This window comes from Quercus suber, unplaced genomic scaffold (genome assembly GCF_002906115.3).
Source record: "Quercus suber isolate HL8 unplaced genomic scaffold, Cork oak 2.0 scaffold_320, whole genome shotgun sequence".
In the NCBI taxonomy this organism is placed as follows: domain Eukaryota; kingdom Viridiplantae; phylum Streptophyta; class Magnoliopsida; order Fagales; family Fagaceae; genus Quercus; species Quercus suber.
Window position 1 is genome coordinate 186,999 of NW_027069774.1, and position 16,751 is coordinate 203,749.

Consider the following 16,751-nt stretch of genomic DNA (forward strand, 5'->3'; position numbering starts at 1 on the left):
TTCTTCCACGCCTAACAACAACAACAACAACACCACCAACAACAAAGGTTTCTACTTTCTCTCCTATTCTAGACTAACCCTTTTGGTTTTTTCGTTTTCACGTACCATGTTTTATATGTTAGATCCATATCTGAGAGATCCCTTTTACTTAGTGCCAGGTTATGTTATAAATCATTGATGTTCTTATACAGACTGCAATTTCTTTTGGACTGACGCTAACCACGTAGGTTAATCTTATTGAAATTGTTGTTGCCCCTTGAATTTGGAAACTGATATGGACGTTGGTCCCTTAAAAGTTTGGATTTTTCTTGTCTATGGTGTACACTTTCTATTGATGAGGATGTTCATATTTGTTTTAAAATTGTTTTGGAAAATGGGTGAAATTTTTAAACTTTGTTTTTTCTTTTATGGGTCAATTTTATTTTTTTGGAATACTGGGGTTGACTAATGACTGCATTTCTTTTTTTCTTTTTCTTTTTTCTCCGTTTGAAATTTGGAATCCTTATGTTGGGATATTGACTATGAAACCAGATGCTAAGAACAATGATAAGGCTAGTGCCATACGATCGAAACATTCAGTCACAGAGCAGCGGAGGAGGAGCAAAATCAACGAGAGGTATATTTGAGTCCCTCAACAATGTTTGTACGGTAAACATTTTGATAACCATGATTTTAAGAGCTAATGAATAAAAATTCTATATTTTGATGGATACTGGCCTTTGTGTGGTTATTGGATTTAGCTGCCATACTTCTTATGAAGTGTTTCTTAGTGTGTCTACGCATTCCTTATCTCATGAATACCTAACATTAAATAGGCCAAACCATAAGAATTTTTGTTACAGGTAGCCTATAACTCAAAGTGGGGTTTTTTCTGTAGGCTTTATTGTTCTTTATATTTTTGTTGATGTCATTAACTTTATCTTGCAGTCACTTTGATTTGTATAAGAGCTGAGAGAGTAATAGACATTAAATCAACAAACTTTATGATATGTGATTGTGATGGAGTCAACATTTTTTTTTTTCCATTGTGCCATATTTCATCAATTTCTTATACTCAATTTATAATTGGATGGTGCATTTTCATTAGCTCTTAAAATCATGGTTATCAAAATGTTTACCGTACAAACATTGTTGAGGGACTCAAATATACCTCTCGTTGATTTTGCTCCTCCTCCGCTGCTCTGTGACTGAATGTTTCGATCGTATGGCACTAGCCTTATCATTGTTCTTAGCATCTGGTTTCATAGTCAATATCCCAACATAAGGATTCCAAATTTCAAACGGAGAAAAAAGAAAAAGAAAAAAAGAAATGCAGTCATTAGTCAACCCCAGTATTCCAAAAAAATAAAATTGACCCATAAAAGAAAAAACAAAGTTTAAAAATTTCACCCATTTTCCAAAACAATTTTAAAACAAATATGAACATCCTCATCAATAGAAAGTGTACACCATAGACAAGAAAAATCCAAACTTTTAAGGGACCAACGTCCATATCAGTTTCCAAATTCAAGGGGCAACAACAATTTCAATAAGATTAACCTACGTAGTTAGCGTCAGCCCAAAATAAATTGCAGTCTGTATAAGAACATCAATTATTTATAACATAACCTGGCACTAGGTAAAAGGGATCTCTCAGAAATGGATCTAACATATAAAACATGGTACGTGAAAACGAAAAAAACAAAAGGGTTAGTCTAGAATACGAGAGAAAGTAGAAACCTTTGTTGTTGTTGGTGTTGTTGTTGTTGTTAGGCGTGGAAGAAGTGGCATCTTTCTTGGAGGTGAAATCTTCATCCTCGTACTCCTCGTCTTCCTGATGATTACCCTTCTCTGTTCTCATCCTTTCTTTATTATTATCAAAAAATAAAATAAAAAAGACTGCTGCTTTGCTTTCTGCTCAGATTTTCACTCTCTATGAGAATCTGCAAAATACCCACAAAACCAAAAAAAATTAAATTAAATTAAATAAGATTAATTAGAAAGAAATAGAGAAAGGGGTAAAATTGGGAAAAGTGAATGAACTTTGGTTTGATTTACTGGCAGGGATTTGAGATTACGATTGGACTTTACAGTTTAGACAGAGAGGGAAAGGGTGGATCTTTTTTGTTTTTGTTTTTATTTATATTTTGGGGGGTGTTTATAAGTTATGTATCAGAGACTCATGGGAGTATATATGCATTTGATTCCGGCCAGTTCAGCTCTATTATTAAGAAGTGTATTATATATAATAAATATATAAAAAGTATAAAAATAACAATAATAATAATAATTATTATTATTATTATTATAAAATGTAGTTAATGGGGGTGTTAAACAAATCCTACGGCTATGGCTGCTCTGCAAAGGCAGTGGCTTATGAGTTATGATGAGTCACTCACCACTCACCAGCACCGCCATGATTCCTCTGCCTGTGCTGCTGCCATAACTGATAACCGGAGGTATCATCATTATCATCATCATCTACAATACTCTAACATGTAACATTCAACCAAGAATAACATGTGACTTTTGCAACCAAAACAATAAGAGAATAACATGTGACTTTCATCACGTGCTTCCCGTGCAACCTTTTAATTATACCTTCCTTCCTTTCTTTCTTTTTCTTTTTCTTTTTTATCGGGTTTTTTTATAAAATAACTACAAAACCCAAACAATATTATTAGTTAGGCAACGTTTCAAACATATTGCATTTCTAACAATTTGACTTCAGAGGAGTCGATTTCACTGTTCATATCGCCTATTTTTTGGGCCACGTAGATAGAGAAATCGAGTCTATTATACTCATTTTTTATACAAAGAAATCGACTTCAGTGAAGTCGTTTTCAATACAAAGAAAACGACTGTATTTGATAAGCCATAGTTGCTGTCTTGTACTTTATTGTATATCCTACTAAAAGAGTATAAAAAATAGTATGGATATAAGGATTAAGACTCAGAACAATATACAATAAAGCAAACGATATTATTAGATTTGAGAGCTTTTTTACATCAGACATCGAGGACTCAGGTCGGCTATGGAGGCTTTTCCTAACTCTCTCCTGCCTCCTTAAGATTACAAGGGCCCTATTTATAGACAAAACGAAATACATAATACAATACAGAAAAGGAGGGGCCATTCTTATGGAGTTACAAGTGTCCATTACAAGGGAAGGGACTGGTTCTGAAGAATCTTCTGGGAGATAAGGATCTGCCATCTTTTTGTCTTCATATGAGTCTGAAGAAGTGAAGCTTGGCAACAAGTGTCATGCTGAGTACAAGATTGGATTTCTTCAGAGATATGTTTCTGACAAGTAGATAATGAACAATAACGGGTGAAAGATTACGTCTGAAGACGTTTCTAGGACTTTGTAGTGCTTTTTTTTTTTTTTTTTGTTTACAATAATGCTATTTTAATCCCATCCATCTCTTCCTTGGAACCATTCTTCATCAACGTCATCTGGATCATGATTGTGATAATAAGGGTCATCATACCCTATAAGAGGATTAGGCATCTCCCAATGATCTTCATGTGGCCATTATTGCCTACAGATATCTGGATTAGTTGGTACTATTTCAGGAAGGATTCCTTTGTTAAGAGATTCGGCCATGGTGAGTGCATGATAACAAGATACCCAATGAACATCTGAATGTGTGTGGAGTGTACCATCTGAATTAGTAACCCAATGCATCTCTGAAGGGTGAAGGATTCCATCTGCTCGGATATCATTTTTAGAATTCAACTTGGCTACCAAACAAGCTGAGGTGACTTTGTGACCAAATCTTGGATGTTCTGTTTTTGGATACTTCGTCCAATCACCATTATGGGCATCATTTTTCAGGATTTCAAACCAAAATTTGTGAAAATATTTATTTCCATGAGGAAAAATGTATCTGTAGAATTCTGGTTCAAAATGGAGACATAGGTAATACTCATTGAGTAAGTACCACATGTAAAGGTAATGTGCAACATTCCAGTTAGTTACCCAAAAGGCAAAAGGGGTTTTCCATGGTTGGTCCGCATCAGGAAAAACAGCTAGGAAGTGGCACTGGTGTTTTTTAAGGTATTCATGAAGGGTTCTAATGATTCTTTTGGATCTGGCTTGAAGGGTCAAAGTTTTTATCTGGTCCTTTATTTCTGGAGGAAGGGTGTCTATCATGATAAGGATATCATTAGGTTCTGCCATAGGAGGATTTGAGGATGTGGATGGATCAGTAATAGGATATACACACAAGGGTGGAGGAATAATGGTGGTGTTAAGGGCAGGAGGCTTTCTAGAAAGATAATCAGTGATGAGATTATCTTTACCTTTGATGTGTTTTACTTGAAAAGACCATTGTGAAAACCAATTTGACCATCTGAGTAACTGAGGATGTGGGAGCATTTTCCTTTTGAACTGAAGCATTTTGGGGAAAGAGGACATGTCCATTTCTACCAGAAAATTATGCCCAATAAGATGGAACTAGAATTTTTCAATCCCATGTTTGACTGCTAGAATCTCTTTGAAAGTGGAGTGGTAATGAAGTTCTGAAGGCTTAAATGCACCACTTTTATATCCACAAATGTTTCTTTTGCCATTAAGCTCCTCAAAAAGGGCTGCTGCCCAATATTCATCACTAGCATCTGTCTGCAAAATCCTTTTGCCTGATCTTGGAATCTGCAAAGGAGGAAGCTTTTCTGCTAATTTCTTCAATTGTTGGACTGCTTCTGTATGAACAGAATTCCATTCTGGGGATGATTTCTTCAATAGCTGAGCCAAACAATTCCTGTACTTGGAAACCTTTGGGATGAAATCAGACATATAATTTACAATTCCGAGGAACTGTTGTATTTGCTTAGCACTTGTGAGCTTATCTGGAAATTCACTAAGAGAAACAGCTATATGAGGCTGTAAAGTATACTTCCCTTCTGAAATATTTACTCCTAAAAAGTCTATGGAAGACTGTCCTATGACCATTTTCTTTTCTGAAAGCATTACCCCTTATGATCTTGCCAAATTGTGGAATTCAATGAGCAACTTTTCATGAGACTCTTCGTCTTTTGAAAACAGAAGGATATCATCTACATAAATTAGTGCATTTGTCAAGAGGGGCTGGAACAGAGTTACCATTGCTTTTTGAAATTGGGATGGAGCATTTTTGAGGCCAAAAGGCATGACTGTCCATTGATAATGATGGTCTGGAATGCAGAATGCTGTCTTGTATCTTTCTTCTGGATGGATTCCTAATTGCCAAAAGCCTGTTTTAAGATCAAACTTTGAGAATATCCTAGCATTTGAAAGATGCTGGAACAGAGCACTCTTGTTTGGCAAAGGAAATTTGTCATCTGCAAGGAAATGGTTAAGATCCTGATAATTGATCACCAATTTGAGTTTTCCACGCACTTGCTCAGCATGTTTGTTAACATAGAAAGCTTCACATGCCCACGGAGAAGTTGTGGGCTCAATAAGTCCTTCAGAAAGGAGGGCAGATAGCTCTTGCTTGGCTAAAGTCAAGTGTTCTGGGTTCATACCTCTGTGACTGGCTTTTGTGGGGTTGATGTCTTCATTCTTTTTGAAGGGTAGGCTAATGAAGAAATTTGGGTTTTTCCACAAAGGGTTTGGATTTTTAATGAGGAATTCAGAGTGACTGTTTGCACAACAATCATTGATAATCTGGAATCTTATAGGATCAAAAGGATCAACTGTGAATAAATGGGGAACTTGAGTCCATGTGAGAAGGTGTTGTTTATGCATAAGTCCTTTTGAAGACCATCTGAGGCTAGGTATTTGATGAAGGAGGTCAAATCCTATAAGAAGATCTCTTCCTGTAAGAGGGGAGCCAAGGACTTGGTGTTTGATGGTGAGTGTTGGGAAGATTCTGATGAAGATGGGCTTACTTTTCAGGGTAATCAAAAATGTTTCTCCATTTGCTGCCCTGAACATCTGATGATGAGATAACCAGCATTCTTTGGGTAATATCTTAGGATGAAGGATTGTTGCCGCTGCTCCTGTATCAAATAATGCTATTACTGGGATGGGTCTGGCATAGGTATCAAGGAGGATGTTTACTTGGGCTATAGGTGTAGGACTGGTTAGGGGAGCTATAATGGGCTGGGATGTGAAGATGGCTTGAATTTCTGGGTCTGAGTCTTCTTCATAGTCCGATTCTTCCTCAGAAGTAGAATAAGCCATAACTGCTAAAGCTTGAGGGGAGTATTCATAATCCAATGAAAATAGGGACTCCACGTCTGAAAAAGGAGTATCATCTGCATGAATCTGAGCCTGTTCCAAAAGTTTTGCTGATTTCTCTCGTTTTGGGCAATTTTTTGCAAAGTGACCTGGCCGTCTGCATACAAAACAGACCTTTGAGGTTTTTCCTTTGAACTGCTTTTTTCTGAGAAATTTCCATTTCTTCTTGCGAAAAGATTTCTTCTTGTGACTTGTATGATGCTTTTTCTTCCAGGAATATTTTTGAAATGATCTCCCCTTTTTGTTGGACAGGTACAATCTTTGTCATAGCACTTGATCTGCAAATCTTTCTTTTTACAATTATCCTTGAGCTTGCCATGGATCTTGCTGATTTCTGAAAGAAATTTTCTCTGGTTGCAGAGTTTCTCTAGGGCAATGAGCACATGCTGATAAATTTCTCCCAAGGAGGCTTGCTGTAATGTTATTTTTTGGAGATTCATCATGTGAAGAGTTTCATCTCCCAATGGTTGTGGAAAGAATTAAGGAAAGTATATTTGGCATTGACATCATCCATTCCAATGAAAGAATAGTATCTTCTTGACATTCTGTCAAAATGTTTCTCCAAATCTTTTCTTTCAAATGAACAACATTTCATCAATAGGAATTCTTCTCTTGCTACATCAGTGTAGTGAGTTACTGATCCAAGGAACTCATTATGGATTATTGTGAAAAAATCCTCCAAGGTATTGCACTGAGCAGCCTGTCTTTGCCTATACTCTCCTAGATTAATCCACCATTCTCTTAATCTTCCTGTAATCCTTGCAACAAACTTAGCAATGATCTAAGACACAGTGGCGTTTGGTGCTTGCTAAGGAAACCTGCTTCTTGGTTCCGTCTGGATTAACTCCGACAGGGTTTTTGATTTTCCACACATGTTTGGTATTGGCATGAGGATGATCAAAGCTTTCTAAAGGAGGGAAATTCTGTGAATAAGACGGTGAAGCTTGGTCAAACATGCAACATGGTAAGGGTTTTTGTGCATGGTTTTGGGCAACAGGGAGAGGTTGCCATTTTGGTATCTGGGGAAGGATCTTTTGATAGTATGGGATTAATGGAGGTTTCTAGTTTTGTTCTTCTTTACATGGGGAAGGAGAAGGAAGAGGTTGGATTTCTTCAGAGATATGTTTCTGACAAGTAGATAATGAACAGTAACGGGTGAAAGATTACGTCGGAGGCTTGCTGTAATGTTATTTTTTGGAGATTCATTAGGAATCCATCCAGAAGAAAGATACAAGACAGCATTCTGCATTCCAGACCATCATTATCAATGGACAGTCATGCCTTTTGGCCTCAATTCTCTTCCACAACCATTGGGAGATGAAACTCTTCGTCCTTCCACTGTAAAAGAATATGTTCAAGCCTCTAAGTTTGGGATCACAAACTCTCTAGGGAGGGCAAGAGTGATAAAATTTTCTGTTTCACTTGCTGGGATATTAAACTGATCAAACTTAGAGGCTTGTTGAACAGTGAGATCGACTCTTCTGAAGTCGAATTGTTAGAAATGCAATATGTTTGAAACGTTGCCTAACTAATAATATTGTTTGGGTTTTGTAGTTATTTTATAAAAAAACCCTTTTTTATCCTCTATGAATGTTAATTTGGACTTAGGATTGCTTAACCCCTACACATTTACTTGGTTATTGAGTTGAATGTTTTAAATAATTGAGTGTAAGAAGATGGCTCGAGACTTGAACACAAGCTAGTGTCCACGCAAAGACCCGACTTTGAGATGGCAACCCCACAGATGGCAGTCAGCCAAGACTCTAATTCGCGATTCACGATACGCAAAGGGCATGTCAGGAAGAATAGGGGCACAAGGCCTCACTGGTCACAAGTCTACTATCTAGGGTTTTTCATAGCAAAACAAAAAAGAAAGCAGAAAATCTCTTTATCAGGTCTTTCACTAAGAACAACCCTATTGCCAAACTAAAGTCTAGCTTATCAACAATCGAAGGTAGGCTTTTAGAGGGTGGTATTTTAACACTCACCAAGGATGGAGGATCGGAAATCATGGGTTATCAATTTAAAAGGGAAAGTGATAGAGCTATCGGATTCAATGGTAAATACGATTCGGAGGAGCCTTACAGAAATCATGGGATGGTTCAATCTGGATCTGATGAGAGCGTGGAAGTTTATCTTCCCATTGACTCCGATAAGCCTACAGTAAGGCTCTCTCCCCCTCTCAGACTCAACATGGTAGTCCTGGCCAAACCCGTGGTGGATTTTCCTCACAGACAGACCAACACCAATAGAGAGAAATTTCCCCATGTGGAAAATGATGTACCGCCCTTATCTTCTATCAACCTTATGTGAATTGGTTCCGATGGTCGAAATAACAAAGGACAGAGTAATGGTAGATTCACCAATGATAACAAGCTGGGCAGGGAATATGCAAGTCAAGAAGTAAGTCCTAGTATTTCATCCTACAAGGAGCATGAACCTAATGATCAGGTGCATACGAGAAAGAGATGGGAGTCCTAGAGCATTCATTGCTGCTAATGAGCAGAGAGGAGTTCTTCAATCACTTTCTGAAGGAAGTTGGGGGGAAAATGTAGAAGCAGGAGGTTTCCAAATCAGCTGTTGACAATTGTCCTCCTCCAATTACTCAATTAATGATGAATATCATGGTATGAAATTGCAGAGGGGCTCTAAGCCCAAACTTTAGCCAAACAATTGTAAACATGGTGAAAGAGAGCTCGCCGGACATTTTTATTGTTACAGAGACTAGGGTTGGAGGAGATTGTGCTAAAGAAATTTATGATAAACTTCCTTTTAATGGAACTATTCATACAGATACCTTAGGTTATACTTGGGGACTTTGGATTCTGTGGAATTCTGATGTAGTGGAAATCAACCACTTAGCTTCTACTGAGCAGGAGACTTATGCCATAGTGAAGGTTAGTAATTCCAACTTTTCTTGGTTATTATCTGCAATATATGCTAGTCCTAGATTTCATGAGAGGTCTATATTATGGAATAATCTTGCTAATGTTGCTGCTAACCATGAGTTGCCTTGGGTAATGATGGGTGATTTCAATGAAGTGTTAATGAGTAGTGAAAAATTCAATGGGCAGCCAGTGAATATTAGAAGGGCTATGAAATTCTAGGAATGTTTGGATTTGTGTGGAATGATGGACATGGGATTCAGTGGTGGTCGATATACCTGGTCTAATTTAAGGGGAGTGAATGAGTTTATTTAAGAGAGACTAGATAGAAGTTTCTGTAATGTCAGTTGGAGACATCTTTATCTGAAAGCTAGTGTGAAGCATATGGCAAGAATAAATTCTAACAACTGCCCTATTTTGGTTGAATTGGAATCTAATACCTCTCTTAACCTCCCTCGGCCTTTTAGGTTTCAGTCAGGGTGGTTAGCTCACTTGGATTTTCCTAATGTTGTACGGAAGTCCTGGACCAATGCGGAATCTCTAAATGCAGCTGTTAATGAGTTCACCACTTCGGCAAGAAAATGGAATAAAGAGGTTTTTGGGAACATTTTCACGACAAAGAAAAAATTTGAAGCCAAATTGAATGGTATTCAGGTTGCCATAAGTATCAGACCATTCCAATTCCTTGTTGAGTTGGAGAAGAGCCTAAGAAAAGACTATGTTGAAATTCAGAAATTAGAGGAAGAATTTTGGGCTATAAAGTCAAGAGTTGAGTGGATGGTTAATGGGGATTATAACACCTCCTTTTACCATACCTCTACCTTGGCTAGAAAGAAACAGAACAGGATTCTATCCTTGCAGGATAGTAATGGAGTGTGGTTGACTAAGGTAGCTGACGTAGCAAACCACATAAGGGAAGGATTTATATCTCTGTTCATCTTTGGTATGGAGATAGGATACATAAGGCCTTGGAACATTCCAAATTGGCCAGCGCAAATATCAGAGGAAGACGCTGCAGAGTTGTCATGCTTTGTTTCTGATCAAGAAGTGAAAGATGCACTGTGGTCTTTAAAACCTTTCAAGGCTCCAGGTCCTAATGGGCTACACGGTGGGTTCTTTCAACGGTTTTGGCTGCTAGTTGGAGAAACAGTTACAAATACAGTAAAAGGGGCCTTTACTAATGGTAAGATAATGGAGCACATAAATAAAACCTTGATAACTCTTATTCCTAAACACACAAGAGCTGATAGACTTGGTAGCTTCCTCCCGATAAGTTTGTGTAATACAATTTATAAGATCATCACAAAAATTATAGTTGCTAGATTTAGACCCTTTTTGTCCAATCTCATCTTCCCAATGCAGGTTGCCTTTGTTTCGAGTAGAAAAGGTTTGGACAATGTCATTATAACTCAAGAAATACTTCATACTATGAGTAGAAAGAAAGGAAATGTGGGATACATGGCAAACAAAATAGACCTTGAGAAGACCTATGATAGATTGGAATGGAGCTTTGTTTGGAATACTCTCAAACTATTTAACATACCAGACTACCTTGTTAATGTGATAATGAGCTGTATTTCATCCTCTAGTGTGGCAGTTTTGTTCAATGAAGGAGTTTTGGAAGAATCACATCCGATGAGAGGTATAAGGCAAGGTGATCCCTTATCTCCTTATCTCTTTATAATGTGCATGGAGGTTCTTAGATTAATGATAAAGGATAAATGTGACTCAAAATTATGGGACCTGGTGAAGGCATCTAGGGGTGGGCTAGCCTTCTCCCATTTGTTATTTGCGGATGATCTAATTCTCTTTGGGAAAGCTGATAAGAAAAACTACACAAGTATAAAAGAAGCACTTGATAGTTTTTGTGAGCTATCTAGGCAAAAGGTAAATAATGGAAAGTCTCGAGTTTATTTCTCGCCAAATATCTCCGAGAAAAGGAGGGAAGAATTATGCTCTTGTCTTGACCTTCACTCAACTCCAAATCTTGGGAAGTATCTAGGATTCTCATTGAAGCTTCCGGGTACAACAAATCAAGAGTTTGATTTTGTTATTGAAAGAGCGCAAGGGAGATTAAGTGGCTGGAAATCACATTTGCTATCCTTTGCTGGGAGAGTGGTCCTTACTTAGTTGGTTTTGTCAGCTATCCCAGTTTATGTTATGCAAGGAACTATGCTACATACAAAAATCCTTGAAGCCATTCATAGAGTAAGTAGAAACTTTGTGTGGAGATCTTCGGTGGAGAAAAGGAAGCTGCACACTATTAGTTGGGCCAAGATCACTAGGCCCAAGAAAGAGGGAGGTCGGTTTAATCGCAGCAAAACCCAAAAATTAAGCACTTCTAGCCAAGCTAAATTGGAGGATGCATAAAGAAAGTGATAGTCCATGGGCTAAAGTGCTTAGAACCAAATATTCAAACCCGAGAAAAACATGCTCAAGAACCTGGTCTACTATGAAGAAAGGTAAAGAAGTTTTTGTTCAAGACACCAAATGGGTAGTGGGTGCAAATAGCTCACTAAATTTTTGGCATGATAAATGGCTAAATGAAGGCTCCTTGAGAAGTTTGATTGTTAGGCCCCTTAATAGCGGGGAAGATCAACTAGAGATGGGAGAGGTGACACAGAAGGGGGGCTGGAACTTTAGCTATTGCTCCTTTGTCTCTCCTTGTGGCTTGTTGCAAAGAATTAAGGCCATTCTAATTCCCTACTTAGATGCGAGCTTGGATAACATTAGCTGGGATTATTCTAATTATGGGGAATTTGATGGAAGAAGTGCTTACAAACTAGCAAAAGGAGAAAGCAATGTAACAGACAAATTCGCTAGGAGTTGGATTTGGAAAGTGGATACGCTGCCAAAAATCCAGTGTTTCATATGGAAAAGCTATCTCTTTAGTCTGCCAGCTAAAGATCTGCTTGTTACAAGAGGCATTGCTGAAGACAGTAAATGTGAAGGGTGTGGGAGAGAAGCTGAGACTATTATCCACGTGCTCAGGGATTGTGATATAGCAAAGAAGTTTTGGCTAGACACAGGAAACGGGAGGTGTGATAACAATTTCTTCACATCTGATCTGTGCAGTTGGTTGAAAGAAAATCTAAGGTCCTCCACAGATCTGGTGGAGGCAAATGTGCCATAGAGAGTGTTATTTGCCTTTAAGATATAGGGATTGTGGAAGCAGCGAAACAAGAGAGTATTTATTCAAGCCACACCAAATGGTAGATTGAGCAAAGAAGTGTATAGCATGGCTCTGAATTACCATTATTGTGCTGGTCGTGCTAAGCCTATGAGAACCAAGAGCCCAATTAATGTAGGATGGAACAAGCCAGAGAAGAACTGGTACAAGCTAAACACAGATGGGTTAGCTATAGGAAACCCAAGTAAGGCAGGTGGTGGAGGTATTATCTGGGATCATAATGGAGTGTGGATTTCTGGATTTAGTAGAGCCATTGGAATAGCAACAAGTGTAGAAGCGGAGCTATGGGCCTTAAGGGATGGTCTAAAAATTTGCAACCCTTTAAACTTACTAGCAGTTGAGATAGAACTTGATGCCAAAGTCGTGATGGACTGAGTGTCGAAAAGTACCACTAAAAATATTGCTCACTCTACTCTTATATGGGATTGCAGGCAACTAATGGGGTAAATTCCTAATCCAAAGGTCAAGTATTGTTACAGGGAGCCAAACTAGTGCGCAGATAGACTAGCGAAATGGGAGCAACTCAGCGGCAAGACTTTTTCCCCCACTGGATATTGTTTTGTTAGCTTTTATGATTCAGTTGGTGTATGTTATGAGAGGCTATGCCTTAACTCATCTAATTTAAGTTAATGAAGTGATTTCCGTTCTCTACCAAAAAAGAAAGAAAAAGAGTGAAAGAATATATCACCTGAAAGCATAATCTGATCGACTATATAAACTATAAAAACTAACGTGTGTTTGCAAATAGGAGCAGAAGAATATCAAATAATTAAGGCCAAGATCAACCAAAGCCAACCCAAAGATAATAAATCCTTCTAATATCTTTATAGCCTATGGTTTTGAATTTTGAGACTTTCAAGGTTAGAATGATCTTAGTGACTTCACTCTTTGTAACATCCTATTTTAATGAATTTTGGTTTTTAAGGTTAGTTAATTATAGGGTGTTAATAAATTGATTTTTGGTAGGGAATGGTAAGCAAAATTAGTTGTAAACATGATCTTAACATTTGAATTTTATTAAAAATTATATGTACTTGAATTTTAGTTGAAAATTTAAGTGGAAACCTGAAATGGTTCATGAAAAGGAGTTCTTGAAAAATGAAACAATCTATAAAGAAAAAAAATGGGGAAAATAATCTTTTTTTACAAAGCCCATTCGTAAACCACAAGATTGTTGGAGGGCAGTGTGGTCACCACCTAGCCTATTTAGTTTGATGAAAGCCCATCATGACATACATGCCCAAATAAGACTAATGTACCCTACTTTGATCCAAAATTGAGTCTATAAAAAAGGTAGTTTTCATATAGGTACTCTCAAAATTATTTGGTACAAATTTGAAGGTTATTTTACAATAGTTCAAAAAATATCATAGTTTTTTCTTCCAAACAAAAAATCATAGTTTTCGTACTTTTTTCATTGATTTGCTTTGAGGGGAGAAAACAAAATTAGATGAAAAATGCATAAGTTGGGTTAATTCATTTGCTGAAGTTGTTCAAGATAAAACTTAATTAATTTGAGTATTTACTTATATTAGATTGATCCTGTGGTGTTATAATTTGAAATTTTGGTGGAGTTGTTGGAGGTAAGTAACCTTTTCCCTTGATTGGCAATATTTTTGCTTAAAACATATTGCTTAATTTAATGAAATAGTTATTTGATTCTCATTGTAAAATGTATTATTGAATTATTTTAGTTAATTAATTTTCATTTAAAAAAAAAAAAAAAAACGGAATCTCATTCCTTATTGTGAATACACAGGGTTTTGACTAATAAATTAATTTTACAGACGTTTACATTCTTAAATTTGCAAACTTTTTCATCCTTCAAAAACTTGGATCAAGAAAAAAAAAAATATATATATATATATATATATAATCGTACCATTTGAACTTCTCAACATGTGAACATGTAACTTAATTGTGTTGCTTTTTGCTCATCTACTGATTGCATTTCTTATTGTATAAAGCTGTGTAATAGAAAATTGCACAGTTTGAGTTTAGAAATTAAACACTAAAATGATTCAAATCATGCATTTTGATTCTTTATTTTCTTTTCTGGTTAGATAAATAATTGAGAGTTGATAGGTTGGAACTCCAAACATCAAAGTGGATGCCAATAGGCAAATAGCATTGAACCGCATACATTTTAATTATCAGTTGTCATATATATAGTGCATACACGATGTTAGGGGCCAATTTGATCACCATGAGGGCCCATAAATTTCATAGCCAATGGAAGACAGTGAACCAGAAAGTGGAGTAACAATATCCAAATCAAACCCCTATTTCACAAATGCATTTGTTTAAAACAATGTTGATGGGTCCACCTTGACGCCAGGTACAAGATTGTGCTGAAGGATAAATCCATATGAAAAGCTTATATATGCTATAGGACATGATCGTATCATCCTTAAAACATTTTATATTGGATTATTAGGTAATTGATAACTATATTCATATTTTTTAAGGAAACTAACATTTTTTAGTTCCATAAATCTATAATCTATAATGGGTTAAAACGCAAGTTTTCACCTTTAAAAAATGCTGCTATGAAGCATCATCCAGAAACAATATACTAGCAAATGAACCGTGGAGCTTTGACAAGCACCTTATGGTGTTACACTGATACGATGGAGTAAGCGACGTGCAACAAATGGACTTCAGTCTCACCCCGTTTTGGGTTCAAGTGCACGGAATACCAATGAAATTCATGAATCAAACTGTGGCTGAAGGCCTATGCGAGACAGTAGGGGTTGTGCAGAATCAATCAAACACAAAAACAGAGGAGTGTGGTGGTTTTATGAGGGTCAGAGTTCTGGTAGATATATCACAACCTCTGTGCAGGGGAAGGGTGTTAACTCTGGATGATGATAAAGAGTTGTGGGTCTCTTTTAGGTACGAACGACTCCCTAACATTTGTTATTGGTGTGGTTGCCTCACCCATAACGATAGAGATTGCGAGCGATGGATTGACAATGAAGGTACACTGGATGAATCAGACAGGGAGTTTGGACCATGGATAAGGGCCTCGCCAATGATTGGGAATCTCAAAACTGTGGTGTCTGTCCCAGGGTTCTATGCTAAGAAGAAAGCCACTGTAGCTGAACAGAGGAAGACCGGTGAGACATGGACGGCGGCAACCAGAGAATCTCCAAGCACGGTCAAGCCCATTATGGTAAGCGAAAATCAAGGTAACCCTCCACCCGTTACAAACATTGATGATACTTTCCTTCCAGATTTGCACAACGTTGACCATCCTCATTTAAACCCGTGTTTAGTGCCCTCTTTAAGATCCGAAGATTCTTTTGAAAAAAACCTTGAGGAAATAGACCGTGAACTCAGGAATTTTGATTTACCCTCATCAAATACTGACACCAAAACTGATACAGCTAATCCCAAGACCTCTTTAATTGATAAACGTACCACAAATATTCCCAAATCTCATAATCCTCATCATATCTCTAGCCCGACCAACCCAAAAACATTAACCACTACTAATGTTTCCAAACCGGCCCCACCCTCCTCAGATATTCCCACACCTCATAATCCACATCATACCTTTGACCCGACCAAAACAAACACTTTATCCACAACAAATATTCCCAAACTGACCCCATCCTCATCAGATATTCCCAAACCTCATAATCCACATCATACCTCTAACCATTCCACCCCAAACACTTTGACCACATCGACTGTTCCCAAGCCGTCCCTACCCTCATCAGATATTCCCAACTTGACCCCGCCCTCATCAAATGCTCCAAGTAGACCAACCTGGAAACGTATTCTAAGGGCCGAAATGGAACAGAAACCGTGCCAGGCTGCTACATGTGGCACAAAAAGGGTTCTACCTGATGACATACAACAATCTGAGTTACCAAAAAGGAGATTCGTGGTTTCACAGGTTGATGAAGAACAAATACAGATATTGGCAGAGTCTGGAGTCCAGCCCTGCCAGAAGCAGTGAGTCTTTTAGTGTGGAACTGTCGTGGGCTTGGGAACCTACGTACAGAAGATCAGCTTGCAGATTGGGTGTGGGCAAAAGATCTCTCTGTCGTGTTTTTAGCCAAAACATGGACAGACAAAGCTAGGCTAGAACTAGTTCAACGAATGATACAATTTAAAAATTTATTTGAAGTTCCCCGGATTAATAAAGGGGGCAGTTTGGCAATTTTTTGGAAAGAAGGTTTTCCCTTGGAGATTGAAACTTACTCCAAGAACCACATTGACACCACAATTAATAAAAACACTGAGAAGGAGTGGCGGTTTACGGGATTCTATTGGGAACCTGATACGCATAAGCGACACGAGTCTTGGACAAAATTGAGAAATTTGAAAAATAGGGGGTCAGCCCCATGGTTGTGCGCCGGAGACTTTAACGAGATTACAAGACAGTCTGAAAAACAGGGAGGTCGGCCAAGACCTCACCATCAAATGCAATTGTTTCGTGATGCTCTTGATGAATGTAGT

The 16,751-nt window shown here is 37.7% G+C and overlaps 1 protein-coding gene and 1 long non-coding RNA gene across 2 annotated transcripts; one reads left to right on the top strand and one right to left on the bottom strand.

Moving 5' to 3' along the window:
* Window positions 1-1,117: 1,117 nt before the first annotated feature.
* Window positions 1,118-2,201, bottom strand: LOC112041103 (uncharacterized). The gene is made up of 3 exons (XR_002886162.2): window positions 2,023-2,201; window positions 1,720-1,922; window positions 1,118-1,235 (listed from the first exon to the last, which is right to left on the bottom strand). It is a non-coding gene; the product is annotated as an uncharacterized LOC112041103 (long non-coding RNA).
* A 12,733-nt stretch (window positions 2,202-14,934) lies between these two features.
* On the top strand, window positions 14,935-16,248 carry LOC112028778 (uncharacterized). Its single transcript, XM_024061472.1, has one exon. The coding sequence runs from the start codon at window positions 14,935-14,937 to the stop codon at window positions 16,246-16,248; it is 1,314 nt and encodes a 437-aa protein (XP_023917240.1).
* The last annotated feature ends 503 nt before the right edge of the window (window positions 16,249-16,751 follow it).

Excerpts from the sequence above, each read along its gene's own strand:
- LOC112028778 (XM_024061472.1), top strand. The coding sequence starts at position 14,935 with ATGGACTTCAGTCTCACCCCGTTTTGGGTTCAAGTGCACGGAATACCA.